Source organism: Anguilla anguilla, chromosome 7 (assembly GCF_013347855.1).
Source record: "Anguilla anguilla isolate fAngAng1 chromosome 7, fAngAng1.pri, whole genome shotgun sequence".
NCBI lineage: Eukaryota > Metazoa > Chordata > Actinopteri > Anguilliformes > Anguillidae > Anguilla > Anguilla anguilla.
The window spans coordinates 1,631,989-1,651,006 of NC_049207.1; the positions used below are offsets into that span (position 1 = coordinate 1,631,989).

Consider the following 19,018-nt stretch of genomic DNA (forward strand, 5'->3'; position numbering starts at 1 on the left):
GTAAACTCATAGCCCATATTTAAAAGGCTTTAAATGAGAAGACTAAATATTAAATAAGCATTCACCCCATACAATGTATATGCAAGAGGAGGTAGATCCCAGCAGCAGTATAAATTAAGTGCATTAGGGGGTCCAAGTATGTGTCAATTGGAGGAGGCCCACGTGATTAGTGTTGGTATGGACCCCCTGATCCTAGCCTGCGATTGGCCACAAATTGAATTTTTGAATATGGTGATTAAACAAATCTAATAGGCTGGAACAACAGTTCTTTGTCTCTGAAAACTACATAAACTCATGCATTCAATTTTATATATCTGAAGACAGTACCTGTACTAATGACCGGTCATTGTATAAAAACATCAAATAGAGCTCCTGTTTGTTATCTTTATTTTCAACACCATCAGTTTTGTTACAAAATTCCTACCAGACACAGGCACACTGAAAAGCACAGCTGATCCAGGCAGACTGCATCTTCCCTAACTCTGAGTGACACTATGGCCATTAATGCACCTGTGGGGCTACCGGCCTCCGATAGCACAGGCATGGTCAGGATTTGCTCCCAGGCCAATACAGTAGAAACATGCTTTAACAGTATATTTCACACACTAAAAACATTTCCATTCCATATTTTATAATGTCAGGCTGCTTTTAACGGTAACAAGGGTAACAGACAAGGGTAAGAGACAATATACTCTTTCATTAATCTCAAAACTGAAATGATTTGTATATGGTTTGAAAACCTGTTTCTCTGTACCTGAGGCAGGTGTGCCAGGTGTGATGTGCTCAGCAGGTCTTGTGTCTCTCCGCTGGGTCCCAGATTCAAACACACCTATCTGTGATTCTTCCTTTTCTTTCTGCTCTTTCAAAGTTTCCTGTAAATCAGACCTTGATTTAACCCCCTTTTCATCCCCATTTTTACCCACAATTTGAAAAATCTCATTTCATTGAGAAGTGAGATTACATACTAATATTTAAAAAAAATGTTTTAAGTACTTGAAACACTGAAAAATACACACAAAGAACACTGAAATGATCACACTGGGGCCCTCCAAAACTGGAGTTTGGACCCTGCTCTGGGGTTTGTGTATGAACTCTCACCTTCTTCTCCTCCTTTGTAGTACACACAGTGTGTTTGGTGTCTTTACTCAAAGTCCCATCCATGGTGCCAGTATCTGCTAAACCACTCTTTGCATCTGACTTATCTGGGTCTGCAGAGGAGGGCTGGGACTGGGCCAGGCAAGAGGATGAGTTCTCTGGTGCTGGTTCTGGGCCCAGGCTGGATCTGTTGTCTGTGGTCTCCTCCTGATGCTCAGAATCTGCTGCAGAGATGTTCAGAGACAGACCAGTCACACTTCCTGCTATAAGAGGTCCAATGAAGGGTCCTCAACCCTTAATATCCACCCAAAGTCAAAATTTGATCAAAACTGAGATTATATGATTTTAAAACCAGTTCCTTTGTACCTGGAGCAGGTGTGCCAGGTGTGCTGTGCTCAGCAGGTGCTGTGTCTCTCTGCTGGTTTTCAGACTCCGACAGACTTGTCTGTAATTCTTTCTCATCTTTCATAGTTTCCTGTAAATCAGACTGTCATTTATCCCCCTTTTACCCACAACTTGGGAAATCTCATTTCACTGAGAAGTGAGATTACATGCTGATATTTTTTAAACAAATTTAAGCACATGAAACACTGAAAAATGCACACAGAAATATTGCCAGCAGATTGAACAGCTCTGCTAGCTAACCATTTCATCTGAAATAAGCAATAGGGAAATGACTGCATGCATAAACTAATCAAATGGTTGAAAATAAATGCAGTTCAGAAAACTAGCTGCATCTGTCCCTGAATGAATACAAATGAAAACGTTCATGTCCTTGAGATTCAGCTATAGGATTGCTATGAATGCCATGAATAAATGACCTTGAATAATTCAAAGCCATGTTCAAATGGTGTGAATGATGCTGTACAGAAATAAAGACTGATTGACCAGCCAGGGTGTACCTCTGCCTCATCTTCAGGAGGGCAAGTGTCAGGGGGGCCAAGGCTCTGGGACTGGGTGCTGTCATCAGAGTGGGTGTGGTCCTCAGAGTGGGTGTTGTCATCAGAGTGGGTGTGGTCATTACAGTTGGTGTGGTCATCAGAGTGGGTATTGTCATCAGAGTGGGTGTGGTCATCAGAGTGGGTGTGGTCATCAAAGTGGTTGTGGTCATTACAGTGGGTGTGGTCATCAGAGTGGGTGTGGTCATTACAGTGGGTGTGGTCATCAGAGTGGGTGCGGTCATCAGAGTGGGTGCGGTCATCAGAGTGGGTGTGGTCATCAGAGTGGGTGTGGTCATTACAGTGGGTGTGGTCATCAGAGTGGGTGTTGTCATCAGAGTGGGTGTGGTCATCAGAGTGGGTATTGTCATCAGAGTGGGTGTGGTCATCAGAGTGGGTGTGGTCATTACAGTGGGTGTGGTCATCAGAGTGGGTGTTGTCATCAGAGTGAGTGCGGTCATCAGAGTGGGTGTTGTCATCAGTGTGGGTGTGGTCATTACAGTGGGTGTGGTCATCAGAGTGGGTGTGATCATTATAGTGGGTGTGGTTATCAGAGTGGGCTTGGATCTCACTGATTGGGTGCTCAGGCCCTTCCTGTTGGTCAGAGTCTAATACAGTGGGACAAAAGAGCAAACAGAATGGCAGCTGTCACAATATAGGCAGATCCATCTACACACGATAAAACACTGGCTCTAAATATTGTTCTGGAGTTTGTGCTCCCAGGCCAATACAGTAGAAAGATGCTTTAACAGTCTATTTTACACACTAAAAACATTTTCATTCCATATTTTATAATGTCAGGCTGCTTTTAATAAAGGCTAACAGAAAATATACTCTTTCATCGATCTCTAAACTGAAATTATTTGTATAGGGTTTGAAAACCTGTTCCTTTGTACCTGGGGCAGGTGTGTCAGGTGTCATGTGCTCAGCAGGTGTTGTGTCTGTCTGCTGGTTCTCAGACTCCAACAGACTTGTATGTGATTCGTCCGTTTCTTTCTGCTCTTTCAAAGTTTCCTGTAAATCAGACTTAAATTACCCCCCTTTTCATCCCCTTTTACCTACTATTTGGGAAATCTTATTTCACTGAGAAGTGAGATTACATGCTGATATTTTTTTTAATTAAGTACATGAAACACTGAAAAGATCCCACTGCGTCCCTCCTGGACTGGAGTTTGGACCCTGCTCTGGGGTTAGTGTAAGAACTCTCACCTCCTTCTCCTCCTTTGTAGTACACACAGTGTCTTTGGTGTCTTTACTCAAAGTCCCGTCCATGGTGTCAGTATCTGCTAAACCACTCTTTGCGTCTGACTTATCTGGGTCTGCAGAGGAGGGCTGGGACTGGGCCAGGCATGAGGATGGGTTCTCCAGTGCTGGTTCTCGCCCCAGACCGGATCTGTTGTCTGTGGTCTCCTCCTGATGCCCAGAATCTGCTGCAGAGATGTTCAGAGACAGAGACCAGTCACACTCCCTGGTATATGAGGTCCAAGGAAGGGTCCCCAACCCACATCATACACCATAAGTCCAACTTTTATAATTGGAAATCATAATAATGATGTGAAAAAGGGTAAACTCATAGCCCATATTTAAAAGGCTTTAAATGAGAAGACTAAATATTAAATAAGCATTCACCCCATACAATGTATATGCAAGAGGAGGTAGATCCCAGCAGCAGTATAAATTAAGTGCATTAGGGGGTCCAAGTATGTGTCAATTGGAGGAGGCCCACGTGATTAGTGTTGGTATGGACCCCCTGATCCTAGCCTGCGATTGGCCACAAATTGAATTTTTGAATATGGTGATTAAACAAATCTAATAGGCTGGAACAACAGTTCTTTGTCTCTGAAAACTACATAAACTCATGCATTCAATTTTATATATCTGAAGACAGTACCTGTACTAATGACCGGTCATTGTATAAAAACATCAAATAGAGCTCCTGTTTGTTATCTTTATTTTCAACACCATCAGTTTTGTTACAAAATTCCTACCAGACACAGGCACACTGAAAAGCACAGCTGATCCAGGCAGACTGCATCTTCCCTAACTCTGAGTGACACTATGGCCATTAATGCACCTGTGGGGCTACCGGCCTCCGATAGCACAGGCATGGTCAGGATTTGCTCCCAGGCCAATACAGTAGAAACATGCTTTAACAGTATATTTCACACACTAAAAACATTTCCATTCCATATTTTATAATGTCAGGCTGCTTTTAACGGTAACAAGGGTAACAGACAAGGGTAAGAGACAATATACTCTTTCATTAATCTCAAAACTGAAATGATTTGTATATGGTTTGAAAACCTGTTTCTCTGTACCTGAGGCAGGTGTGCCAGGTGTGATGTGCTCAGCAGGTCTTGTGTCTCTCCGCTGGGTCCCAGATTCAAACACACCTATCTGTGATTCTTCCTTTTCTTTCTGCTCTTTCAAAGTTTCCTGTAAATCAGACCTTGATTTAACCCCCTTTTCATCCCCATTTTTACCCACAATTTGAAAAATCTCATTTCATTGAGAAGTGAGATTACATACTAATATTTAAAAAAAATGTTTTAAGTACTTGAAACACTGAAAAATACACACAAAGAACACTGAAATGATCACACTGGGGCCCTCCAAAACTGGAGTTTGGACCCTGCTCTGGGGTTTGTGTATGAACTCTCACCTTCTTCTCCTCCTTTGTAGTACACACAGTGTGTTTGGTGTCTTTACTCAAAGTCCCATCCATGGTGCCAGTATCTGCTAAACCACTCTTTGCATCTGACTTATCTGGGTCTGCAGAGGAGGGCTGGGACTGGGCCAGGCAAGAGGATGAGTTCTCTGGTGCTGGTTCTGGGCCCAGGCTGGATCTGTTGTCTGTGGTCTCCTCCTGATGCTCAGAATCTGCTGCAGAGATGTTCAGAGACAGACCAGTCACACTTCCTGCTATAAGAGGTCCAATGAAGGGTCCTCAACCCTTAATATCCACCCAAAGTCAAAATTTGATCAAAACTGAGATTATATGATTTTAAAACCAGTTCCTTTGTACCTGGAGCAGGTGTGCCAGGTGTGCTGTGCTCAGCAGGTGCTGTGTCTCTCTGCTGGTTTTCAGACTCCGACAGACTTGTCTGTAATTCTTTCTCATCTTTCATAGTTTCCTGTAAATCAGACTGTCATTTATCCCCCTTTTACCCACAACTTGGGAAATCTCATTTCACTGAGAAGTGAGATTACATGCTGATATTTTTTAAACAAATTTAAGCACATGAAACACTGAAAAATGCACACAGAAATATTGCCAGCAGATTGAACAGCTCTGCTAGCTAACCATTTCATCTGAAATAAGCAATAGGGAAATGACTGCATGCATAAACTAATCAAATGGTTGAAAATAAATGCAGTTCAGAAAACTAGCTGCATCTGTCCCTGAATGAATACAAATGAAAACGTTCATGTCCTTGAGATTCAGCTATAGGATTGCTATGAATGCCATGAATAAATGACCTTGAATAATTCAAAGCCATGTTCAAATGGTGTGAATGATGCTGTACAGAAATAAAGACTGATTGACCAGCCAGGGTGTACCTCTGCCTCATCTTCAGGAGGGCAAGTGTCAGGGGGGCCAAGGCTCTGGGACTGGGTGCTGTCATCAGAGTGGGTGTGGTCCTCAGAGTGGGTGTTGTCATCAGAGTGGGTGTGGTCATTACAGTTGGTGTGGTCATCAGAGTGGGTATTGTCATCAGAGTGGGTGTGGTCATCAGAGTGGGTGTGGTCATCAAAGTGGTTGTGGTCATTACAGTGGGTGTGGTCATCAGAGTGGGTGTGGTCATTACAGTGGGTGTGGTCATCAGAGTGGGTGTGGTCATCAGAGTGGGTGCGGTCATCAGAGTGGGTGTGGTCATCAGAGTGGGTGTGGTCATTACAGTGGGTGTGGTCATCAGAGTGGGTGTTGTCATCAGAGTGGGTGTGGTCATCAGAGTGGGTATTGTCATCAGAGTGGGTGTGGTCATCAGAGTGGGTGTGGTCATTACAGTGGGTGTGGTCATCAGAGTGGGTGTTGTCATCAGAGTGAGTGCGGTCATCAGAGTGGGTGTTGTCATCAGTGTGGGTGTGGTCATTACAGTGGGTGTGGTCATCAGAGTGGGTGTGATCATTATAGTGGGTGTGGTTATCAGAGTGGGCTTGGATCTCACTGATTGGGTGCTCAGGCCCTTCCTGTTGGTCAGAGTCTAATACAGTGGGACAAAAGAGCAAACAGAATGGCAGCTGTCACAATATAGGCAGATCCATCTACACACGATAAAACACTGGCTCTAAATATTGTTCTGGAGTTTGTGCTCCCAGGCCAATACAGTAGAAAGATGCTTTAACAGTCTATTTTACACACTAAAAACATTTTCATTCCATATTTTATAATGTCAGGCTGCTTTTAATAAAGGCTAACAGAAAATATACTCTTTCATCGATCTCTAAACTGAAATTATTTGTATAGGGTTTGAAAACCTGTTCCTTTGTACCTGGGGCAGGTGTGTCAGGTGTCATGTGCTCAGCAGGTGTTGTGTCTGTCTGCTGGTTCTCAGACTCCAACAGACTTGTATGTGATTCGTCCGTTTCTTTCTGCTCTTTCAAAGTTTCCTGTAAATCAGACTTAAATTACCCCCCTTTTCATCCCCTTTTACCTACTATTTGGGAAATCTTATTTCACTGAGAAGTGAGATTACATGCTGATATTAAAAAAAAACATTTTTTAAAAAGTTTAAGTACATGAATACTGAAAAATGCACACAGAAATCTTGTCAGCAGATTGAGCAGCTCTGCTAGCTAACCATTTCATCTGAAATAAGCAATAGGGAAATGACTGCATGCATAAACTAATCAAATGGTTGAAAATGAATGCAGTTCAGAGAACTAGCTGCATCTGTCCCCGAATGAATACAAATGAAAACGTTCATGTCCTTGAGATTCAGCTATAGAATTGCTATGAATGACATGAATAAATGACCTTGAATAATTCAAAGCCATGTTCAAATGGAGCGAATAATACTGTACAGAAATAAAGACTGACTGACTAGCCAGGGTGTACCTCTGCCTCATCTTCAGGAGGGCCAGTGTCAGGGTGGCCTAGGCTCTGGGAGTGGGTGTGGTCATAAGAGTGGGCTTGACTCTCACTGACTGGGTGCTCAGGCCTTGCTTGTTGGTCAGAGTCTAATACAGAAGGACAAAAGAGCAAACAGAACGGTTGCCATCACAATGTAGGCAGATCCCTCTACACACGATAAAACACTGGCTCTAAATATCTTTCCATTTACCTGAATGGCTGTAGAAATAAACAATTGAGAGTCATTGTCAGCCTGCAGCTTAATAAGGGCCCACAGACATTACACTCTTATGAATTTTATTGTGGGTTCAGCAGGTTCGGAACCATGGTTTCACAATGCAGGGGAACCCTTACTTCTGTTGGAGGTTTTGGGGGTGGCATTACTCAGCACCTCTTCTTCCATCGCCGTGGAGACGGTGGCAGTGCATTCAGTTACCGGCTGCAGGTCCGACAGCACAACCCTGTGGACGACGGCAGAACTGCGGCTGGGTTCTGCTCCAGAAATGCTGACTGTAAGGTCTACTATCAAGTTCCCAGGTACAGAAAGCTCTGTGTGAAAGAAGCATTAGCACTAGCATTAGCAGATACAGCAGAAAGCAACAGTCTCATTATGTGCATTATTTTGTGCATAAAATGGCCCTCATGGCCCTGAAAATGAATGCTGTCCCACTTTCAATTCAAATTTGAACCAAGGTGGCACATTTAGATAAAATGTGTACATGAAGCATTAAGATGATCAGCAAAATCTCTCAACAAACTTGCAAAAACCAAACCAAGGGAAATTTACTCATTTTCTTACAGAATACAGGATCACTCTACACAAGATAAAACACACAAAAAAACCTAAACAATCTTGCTGAGTACACTAGCTATATAAAACATTAGGGCAGTTCATGTAAACATCAGTTAATAAAATCTAATTTCTTCATACAACTGCTACTGCTTTGACTAATTTAGCAAGCTGGACTAATTCAAGCTAGCTAAGTGAGGACCTGAAAATGAAGCTAGGGGACCTGGTTGCTAACTAGCTCGTTGGGCTTACCTGTGACAGGTGTCCTTGCACAGCACAGTCTGTAGCCGCATTCACTGCAGAACTTGTCATTCTGCCCACATTCCCTGTGGCACTGGGGGCAATCCATCCTCCTCCCTTTGGGCAAACATCACAAAATGACAGAATGAAGAACCAAAGCACCCTGCACTAAAGGTAAAAGTGTTAGGATCTGGGGATGGAAGGGGACCACGGATGAAATCAATGGGGCCCATTGGAGGTTTGTGTAGATTGCAGAGGGATCTCTGGTGACTTCAGCAGGCTATACGTCAGCTTGGTTTAGAAATCTTGTATTTTTGTTAATAAATGATGGCCATTTTAGTCTTAATCACTGAAGATGCAGGTGTGTTCAGTTCACTGTATTAACTTTGCTGTGTCAGTTCTACTTCTCATTGCCAACCTGAACTTACTATACAAGGCAAAGCAATCTTGTCAAAATCTCTGCGTTACTGATTGTATCTCAGGTAGCCGGGCCATGGAAACTAAATGTCTTCATGTCATCAAAGGAAGGCTTGGCATGATTTAAATGCATTAAATTACATTAATTAAATTAGTTACATGAATTAGTCATTTAGCTGACACCCTAAACCAGAACAACTCAATATACAGGAAAACAAAAGTGAATTCACCTTATCTATTGACTAATAGTGCCAGACCAGACTAACAGGATTTCAAAGCAAATAAGAATGTGTGTAACATTAAGGATCTACATCTGTAGAGTCCTTGCAATATAATTTTTTGGTCTTGTTATCTCAAGATCATGACATACCTTTTGATCACAAGAAAACGGAGTTTGCCTCCTGATCATGGCTTATTTATTCTTGTGATCATTTCGAGGCGGCTGATCCTGCTGCTGCTAGCAGTATTTGTGTTGGTGTAAAATATAATCTTGAATTATATATTTTTGTGTTTGTGTATAATATATTTTTCCTGTTGTTTGTATAGAAAAGCTTTCATAACGCACAAATAAACTACAGTATTCAAAAAAGCATTTGTAGTCTAAAGTCCTGTTTGTATGTATAATAAGCTGTTAATGAAACAGGGGTTGTACTTGTTTCATTCATCCAGCGCATAATCCTGCACGGTCCTAGGTTACAGTGCTGCTCTTTGGCAATATCTGTCGATATTAGTTTTGCTTCACTTACCGGGAAAATCTGTTCTGGAATCAGTTTGCGCACAATCTTTTCCGCAGAAGAACAAAGCAAAGCGTGAAGACGCGATCAGAAGCTTTTTCAGGGATGCTCTAGACTAGACACTGACACAAGTATTGACTGTCACGAAGTTTTACAGCTTGTAAATCGAAAGTATTATTGTTAGTTTCGTTTGGGCGAGGCTATTAAGGGGGGGGATGCTACGATCTTACAGTCTTTTTGTATTAGAGTAATATTCTATTGATATTCTGTTAGTACATTATGAGACGTTCCCTCGGGATTTGTTCAATAGGCTAGTTCAGCATTTGGAACTTTACTGATATCAACTGTGGGTCAGTAGATTAATCAATACCTCTGTGAATAGGAATACTTTTCCGCGTTACCGAACGTATTAGCTACTGAGAACTGATTCATTAAATACGACATATTCATTTTATGTAACATGAAAGTCCGTTTTTGGCATAATTTGGCACTTCGGGAAAGTCATACCTCATCAAACGTGTCTAATTAGTACAATGAACATTATTTTTGTCGTTCCCGAAATTGAATTGAAGGTTGTAATTAAAACTAGACCTGTCAGATTAGTTCAGAGCAGACATTGCGAATAAAAAAGCAAATATTGATTCTCCAATATTCCTATATTACTTTGCAAAGTTAACTTACAACACGCATTTCCTTCATCACCTTCCACATCAACTGGAGGCTAATAAGAATAAGGTTGTGTTTACATACGTAATGTTTAAAGTTGTGGTTCATATTCACACAGTAAAGCCATTATGAATGGAAATAATTAAGATAAGTAATTTTATTTAACTTTATTCTTTATTTAAATAATTTTTTTTTAATTCTAAGTATATTCTTGTATAATAATAATGTGCATTAATCCATTATTTATACCCGCTTATCCTGGGCAGAGTTGCGGGGAGTGCCGGAGCCTATCCCAGCATGCATTTGGGCGAGAGGCAGGAATACACCCAGGACAGGCTGCCGATCTATCGCAGGTCACACACACCATTCACTCACATACGCACACCTATTGGCAATTTAGAGTCTCCAATTAGCCTACCTGCATGTCTTTGGACTGTGGGGGGAAAAAAAAACCGGAGTGCCCGGAGGCAACCCATGCAGACATGGGAACAACATCCACTCATAAGCACCCAGGCCGGATTCAAACCCAGGACCTTCTTGTTGTAAGGCGAAAGTGCTAGCCACTGTGATGCCCTAATAATGTAAATCTTTAAAAATAAACACACAATAAATAATAATAGTACCTCTTTCAACACAAGTACGCTGATATTATAAAAGAAAATAAATAGTAAAAAAAAAAAAAAAAAAAAAGAATGAAAAAAAATGAAAGAAAAAAAGTAGACACTCAATTTGGGATGGCAGGTATGCCATCAGCCCATTTACACCTTGGCAGGGAATAGCCCATACCTATACAGCACTGAGAGTTTGGCACTTTTCAGGGTTTCCTCCAGAAATAACTAAAATTACTTTCATCCTTTAAGAACACTACCTCCTAACCTCATGTAAACACGCAGAATTCATATACAACTTTGCACTTCCATGCAATTTCTTCTTGATTGAGGGCATCATTGTGGGGAGGATTTGATGGAGGATTTTGTGTGTTGATGTGAGGCGTTTTTGTGTATTGATCTTTTGTCACACCAGTCCCTTATATGACATACGAAATTGTGAGAGTCTGCGTGTGTGACTACTTCCACATGCTGCGGTTTCAGGCGGGACTTTGGCTGGAGCAGGACCAGATTCCAGCACTGTGATGGCCCTCACAATGAATGCAGCGGGTGGGGCTTTAGGAAGGTGCCGTCTTCTGTGTGTGCGTGCGTGTGTGCGTGAGTGAGTGTATGTGTGTGTGTGTGTGTGTGTGTGTGCATGTGTGCGTGAGTGTGTGTGTGTGCGTGTGTGCGTGAGTGTGTGTGTGTGCGTGTGAGTGTGAGTGAGTGTGCGTGCGTGTGTTTGAGTGTGAGTGTGTGTGTGTGCGTGCATGTGTGTGAGTGTGTGTGTGTGCGCGTGTGAGTGAGTGTGAGTGTGTGTGTGCGTGTGCGTGTTTGTGTGCACGCGTGAGTGTGTGTGCATGCGTGTGTACGAGTGAGTGTGTGTGTGTATGTGTGTGAGTGAGTGAATGAGTGTGTGTGTATGGCTTTCTGATCAGGAATTTAAATATCTCTCTGTGAATCACCCTACCATACCTGTACTATATGCATTGCCTAAAATTCATAAATCCCTTGAAGATCCTCCTTTGAGGCCGATAGTATCAGGCATCAGCTCCCTTGCTGAGAACATTTCTCGTTTTGTGGACTTTCATATTTACCCCATAGTTAAGCTATTACCATCATACTTGAGACATTACAGATTTTTTAGTGAATTTACAAGCATTGACAAACCATAGATGAAGGTGACTTTTTAGTTACATTAGATGTTGGTTCTCTATACACCTCCATACCTACGAATACCGGCCTGGAATTGTTCACAGGAAAATTTTAACTTGATTATATTCATGAGAACAATCCTTACATAAGTTCTATTAAATATTGGACAAGGTATACTGATGATTGTTTTATGATATGGAACGATTCAGAAATTAAGCTGATGGAATTTGTTAATTACATTAATTCAAAACTACCATCTATTTCCTTTTCAGTTGAGAAGAGCCCATTTGGTGTGTGGTGTTTTTGTGTATTGATCTTTTGCCACATCAGTCCCTTATATGACATACGAAACTGTGAGAGTCTGCGTGTGTAACTTTACTACTGTGGGCGACATAGCTCAGGAGGTAAGACCGGTTGTCTGGCAGTCAGACGGTTGGCGGTTCAAACCCCGCCCTGGGCGTGTCGAAGTGTCCTTGAGCAAGACACCTAACCCCTAACTGCTCTGGCGAATGAGAGGCATCAATTGTAAAGCGCTTTGGATAAAAGCGGTATATAAATGCAGCCCATTTACCATTCACTTCCACGTGCTGCGGTTTCAGGTGGGACTTTGGCCAGATTTTGGACCACATTCCAACACTGGAATAAATGCAGCGGGTGGGGCTTTAGGAAGGTGTTGTCTTCTGGTGCGTGCGTGCGTGCGTGCGTGCGTGCGTGTGCATGTGTGAGTGTGTGTGTGTGTGTGTGTGGAGGAGGGGGAGTAATATCCTCCTCTTGTGGAGTTTCTCTCAGTTACATCCTGGGTCCCTCTCAGTCCATATCATAAATCCATCACCGTTGTATGCAGACACATCAGTGATACAGTAAAAGACGGTGATGTAGTAGTCAGGCATAACTGGGTCCCATGTCACCCATATCCTGATGCCACATTCTCCTGGCTTGCTGGGCTTGTAATGAAGAGACAAAAGCCTCTGAAAGGAACCAGTAATTAGTTCAGTGTGACTTCAGGTTCAGGAATGTACAGGCAGGGCAAGAGCTGCACCCACAGATCCCATGCAACCCCAACAGCAAAGAGCTGTACACACTAATCCCACACACCCCCAACAGCGAAGCGCTCTACACACTTATCCCACACAACCCCAACAGCAAAGAGCTCTACACACTAATCCCACACACCCCCAATACCAAAGCGCTCTACACACTAATCCCACACAACTCTAATACCAAAGAGCTCTACACACTAATCCCACACAACTCTAATACCAAAGCGCTCTACACACTTCTCCCACATAACTCTAATACCAAAGCACTCTACACACTGATCCAACACAACTCTAATAGGAAAGAGCTCTACACACTTATCCCACACAACCCTAAGAGCAAAGAGCTCTACACACTTATCCCACACAACCCTAAGAGCAAAGAGCTCTACACACTTATCCCACACAACTTTAATACCAAAGCACTCTACACACTTATCCCACACAACTCTAATACCAAAGCGCTCTACACACTAATCCCACACAACCCTAATACCAAAGCACTCTACACACTTATCCCACACAACCCTAATACCAAAGCACTCTACACACTTATCCCACACAACTCTAATAGCAAAGAGCTCTACAAACTAATCCTACACAACCCTAATACCAAAGCACTCTACACACTTATCCCACACAACTCTAATACCAAAGCGCTCTACACACTTATCCCACACAACCCTAATAGCAAAGAGCTCTAAACACTTATCCCACACAACTCTAATAGAAAAGAGCTCTAAACACTTATCCCACATAACCCTTACAGCAGCCAGTTTGTCTCTCAAATCCAGAAGCTGTAGTTCGCACATGAACAGTATGTGTGTGTGTGCGCGTGCGTATCTGCCTGCAAAACCTTGCAGATAGTCAAAAACTCGATCTGTACACTGTTCTTACAATCTGCTGCATTTTCAATCACCATTCTGTACCACCGGCTCAAATTTGATCCAGAACAGTATCTTTAAATGGTGCGGCCTATCAACATCAGTCCAGTGTCGGACTCACCCAAGGGTCTGCAAGGTGAGCACCTGGCTGCCTGCCTGAGGGTCTCCATCAATGGCCCGAGCCCAGAGGAGTTCAATTACAAAAGGGCATTAGAACTGTTTTTCTCAAAGCCCAGGAAAATGAAATGTCCAAAGTAAGGGTGCAAAGTTTGCCAATAGGTTTGTACGGAGAGGAGTTGTTTTTGTTTTTGTTTTACAATGTATTGTAAAATAAAAGGAAGGAAGGAAGGAATGAATGAATGAATACAATAAAAATATGCTCCTAAATATCTCATATAGAAATCACATCAGAATATGCTTGTTCATAAAATAAATTTACCAAACACTGTGCACCTCATCCTGTCATATTATAATAAAATCATAATGATATAACCATGAATCTGTAAATTTCTAAATCAATGTACTCAGAATACGTTGCACTATAAAGAAACGGTACTCCATCTGGTGGGCAGTATCAAGTACTAACACAAAATTAATTTGACATGACATGAACAATTTCAGAGACTAATTAATCTGAACTCGGTGAATGAATGATTACCAAATTCACTGGAATTATGTTACAAAGAATGCAGAAACAATATTCTAAGACACAGCTTCATATGTCTTTGTCTGTACAGCATATTGTGGCAACTGCTGTAAAATATTCTATACAAATAAAATTTGATTGATAGATTGATTGATCATCTTGTCCCACATAGAGAACCTACAGTTTCCATGAGGGTTGAACTGGTGTAAGGTTAAGGGGTCTGAGGGTGGATTTTGACCAGTTATTTGGATCCGTCGTATCTGAAAAATGATCAGGAGGAACTGTGGTCCAAGTCAGAAGTTGGGAACTATATAATATCATATGAATTCTAAAATCCATTCACAGTCTCCAGGAAAATCTGCCAGCCCTCTTCATTAATTAAATCCCATGCCAGAAATGTGGGTGTTATCTTTATCCTGATTTGATAAGTAGATAGTTTATTGACAAAACTCAGAATTTAAAAAAGTAAAAAGAAGAAAAGATTGTGGACCCATTCCTGGGTGGCAAGAAGAGGACTGAATGGACTGTTTATCCTCCGAGGCGAACTGGAGGTAATGTTTATAATGCATAAATAAAGCTAGCTACCAAGTTTGCAATCCCAATAATGTTACGTGCTATTGTACACACAATTTTGCTAGGCATACTAAAGGTCTTACGAAGGAGAAAATGACTGGGTTTGGGAATTATATTTGGTAAACAGCTGTAACGTTGCTAATTTAATAAGAATAAACAAGGACTTGTTTTGTTTATCAGGTGGTTTTACAATTACTTCACCTTAAATCTATACTGAACAAAAATATAAATGCAACACTTATCAATTTCAAAGATTTTATTGAGTTAAAAGGTAAAACATAAATCAGTCAACTGAAATAGATTCATTAAGCATTTATCTATTGATTTCATGCAACTGGGGATACAGATATGCATTTGTTAGTCACAGATTCCCCCCAAAAAAAAGATACCATAAAATGAACAGAATACCGATCAGTATCTTGCATGACCACCATTTGCCTCATGCAGCTCAACACATCTCCTTTGCATTGAATTGATTAAATTGTTGATAGTAGCCTGTGGGATATTGACCCACTCCTCTTCAATAGCTGTACGAAGTTCTTGGATACTGGTGGGAACTGGAACACACTGTCGTATGCGCCGGTCCAGAGCATGCCAAACATGCTCAATGGGTGACATGTCTGGTGAGTATGTAGGCCATGGAAGAAGTGGCCGAACATGGAAGAATTTATATGATTTTTCTTCGTGGCCATCGAAGGTGAGCTCTTGCCCACTCACGTCGATTGTGACGCCAAACTGCAGACAAATCAAGACCCCAGTGAGGACGTTGAGCATGTAGATGAGCTTCCCTGAGGCAGGGTTCATACACTTTTTCACCAATGATTTTCAATGACTTTTCCATGACTTATCCACAACCTTTAACTGAATTTCCATGACCAAAACAAATGACTCTCTCAGCGAGACGATTTAAAATTATTTATTGTAACACTAAGTAAAATTAGGTCTGCATCTGAAACATATGGTGCCTCTCTAAAACAAATAAACACCAGACAGACACACTTAGATACATTCTTTCATATTTAATTCGAATAGTTTAACATTTTGTCAATGTCTCAAACAGGGTTAGAAATTGCGACCATTTTGGTCGCATATGCTCCCAAAATTTAATCTGTGCGACTTCGAAATATAATTGGGAGCATTTGTGCGAGTGCAAATAATTGTTCTGGTGCAACCTTTTTTTTTTTTTTTCGGTCGAACGTCTCTTCCTCTGTACATTCGCTAGTTAGTACACTCAGTATGTGCCTTGTGAGCTGACGGTGACCCTTCTAACCAATCGTGAGCTTGACATTCTTACCTTTAATGCTGATTTTAAATTGCTTAATGTTAGCCTTCAATCACTCCCTTTTGCAGCACTCCACTGTGACGCGACAGAGAGAGCTAATGCGTTTACTTATGTTACCTGAATACAAAAGTTTATGTTCAATTTATTTATTTCTCCGATGCAGTTTACTGGCGGTTGATTTAATTAGCGGTATTAATGTGACGAGAAGCGCTTTGTCGTTTGAATGCATAACACGCAATTCCTTGAAGCGTTGACACATTTTAGGCGTGACAGTTTAACTGTTACTTGTAAACCGTACTGTTATATTGTCGTTTTTTATCAATAAAAAATCTATTGCATATATTGTTGGTGCTCCTTACATTTTGGTGGGTGCTCCTAACTTTTTGAAATTGGGAGCACCAGTGCTACCAAGTAAAAAAGTTAATTTCGAGCCCTGATATATTATTGAAGCTGCATTTCCCTGGCATATTGTTGGCACAGTAGGGGCTACGTTTACTAACTGCTACATTAGCAGAAGCGTGCCTGTTGGGCGTGCCTATAAACAGACTGAGCCAGACCGAATTAACTTCTCACACCACCAAAATACCGCGAAGGTTACGTGCCAATTTACGTTTTATTACTATACATACCATTTTTATGATTGGATTAATTAGCTATTGTATTTGATGCAACTTTAGCTATATTTCCATTACTTTTCCAAAACTTCTCAAAAAATATTATTTTCCATAACTTTTCCAAGGCCTGGAAATTGCATTTTAAATTTCAATTACTTTTCCAGGTTTTTCATGACCGTACGAACCCTGCTGAGACGATTTCTGACATTTTGTGCAGAAATTCTACGGTTGTGTAAACCAACTGTTTCATCAGCTGTCCGTGTGGCTGGCCTCAGACGATCCCGCAGGTGAAGAAAAATTGTTTAAAAATTGGGCTGAGTTTGTGTAGTCAGATCCCAGCACTAATGGGCTGGCTCCCTCTTACATTACTGACCGACTTTGCCCTTACTAACACACACCTTCGTCCTAGTATCCCCCTCTCCTCAATTTATTAAACTTTTCATCAACAGTAAAAATAAATAAATAAAAAATAAAAAACTTCTATTTAACATGTATTCATATTGTGCATTGAATGTCTTGTTTTCTTCATGAGTCCATAAAAAAGATCATATAATCTCATATATTCACATTGGTAACAATACATTCATCAGTAATTAACATTCCCAGTCCATAGTACAAATAACAGTAAACAGCTTAAAACTTTGAGCCACTGAATAAGCTTCACGACAACTGAACAAACATTAGGGCTATCAGTCACTCAACCATTAAGTTAGCATTAGAGCTGCATTAGTAAACAATGGTGAATAAATAAAGCTTTAAACATAAAAGTTCACATGGGTTTTGCCACACATTTCACAATATAATTATAAATGAAAGTGACTGCTATTTTTAAGGCGAAATGTTTCATTAACCATGTTGATATGAAGGTCGCTATGCTACCTTTATTGTAGAACCAGAGCAGAAACGAGAGCTTCAACCGTTACATGCCGCCATCTTGTGGCTAACTGAAGACCGTCACGCTACTGTTTGAAACATTCGCATTTTCGTCAACAGATTAAACTAGTACACAAACTATTACTGTATTTAGTATACTTAAGCGTTTAAAAATAATAGAAGCCGTTACGTACATTAGGAAAGTCTTCTCGGAGCTGCCCCATTCGAAACGTAAAAGTGCCAAGGTTTAGCTAGCCACAGCCAACCCGCTACACCTGGAAATGAATTACAACTTGTTACTCGATTGAAAATTAAATTTTCACCAAACTTAATCGACAGTGATTCCGTTGTGTAACTGAAAATATTCGGAGAAAAAGTGTATGGCTTTCCACGTTACTAACCTGAAGGAATAAACTTAAGAGACCGCGATTCAGTGGCGTTTCAGCTGTTGGATCGCTCCTTAATGAGAGAAGAGGAAACTGCAAGGCTGAACTCCCGCGAGATCGTTCCGCCATGTTTTGGAAATATTTTTTACAGTCTCTGGTATAGGCCTACTTAAAAGCACGAAAACCCAATCACATACAATAAAATTAGGCTGGGAATATCATACATTCAAATTATTTTGAGAATATGTTTTAAAAGTTCTGTAATTTTTACAAGGTGAAACTAAAGTGTATAAATATACCCTTAAAAAAAATTGTTTTCATGAAAGTTGAAATTTCCCTGTGGGACAAACTGTTTAAGGGCTCTGAGTAATTATAATAAACCACACACACACAAAAAAAATCATATAAATTATGCATACATTTATTACTGTACATTAAAAAAAACATATACAAAAGTTTTTCGCGGCAGATTTTGTATTAAAACCCTTTTAAAACATCAGCAACATGGTGGAACACCCTTTCTGCTCAAATCCAGATAATGACAATAAGCTCACAACAGCGATGAATATTAACCCTCCCCATGCCTGCTTACCTAATCACCTTTACCAGACATGTCCAATTCACCAATGCCATTGTTTGCCAGGTTCATTTATCATAGTACGCCAACTACAGTACTCACCTTTACTTAGGATATCCACCCATGCCATAGCATTCCAACTATATTACCATATCTGCCCATCAACTTACTATTGCCATGCAATACAACATGTTCAACATAGTAGCCTACCATAAATGTGTCCTTCTGTACTGAAAACCTATTTCGTACCTTATCACAAAATACCAATAAACTAATTATACATACAAGTAAAAAAATGTATTTAATGTGCAATCATGTGTAAACTCAGTTTCTGCTGGATCTCTGAATACAGTTTTCAATTGTATAGTTTTGCTGTGAATACGCAGACAGTCTTAAGAATCGTGTTTTACATATTTAAAGAGAATATGCTTTGAGTATGTCAGTAATTTA

General features: G+C 40.8%; 1 protein-coding gene across 1 annotated transcript in view; it reads right to left on the reverse strand.

The window, feature by feature from the left end:
* The window catches only part of LOC118231724 (titin-like), a 237,812-nt gene extending 219,723 nt beyond the window's left edge, over positions 1-18,089 (reverse strand). The window contains exons 1-4 of the mRNA XM_035425843.1: positions 18,007-18,089; positions 17,800-17,880; positions 8,150-8,254; positions 7,462-7,656 (exon numbers count right to left, since the gene is read on the reverse strand). Of these exons, the coding sequence (XP_035281734.1) occupies positions 7,462-7,656; positions 8,150-8,246 (292 nt within the window). The 5' untranslated portion in view covers positions 8,247-8,254; positions 17,800-17,880; positions 18,007-18,089. The remainder of the gene's footprint in view (positions 1-7,461; positions 7,657-8,149; positions 8,255-17,799; positions 17,881-18,006) is intronic.
* Between the last annotated feature and the right edge of the window lie 929 nt (positions 18,090-19,018).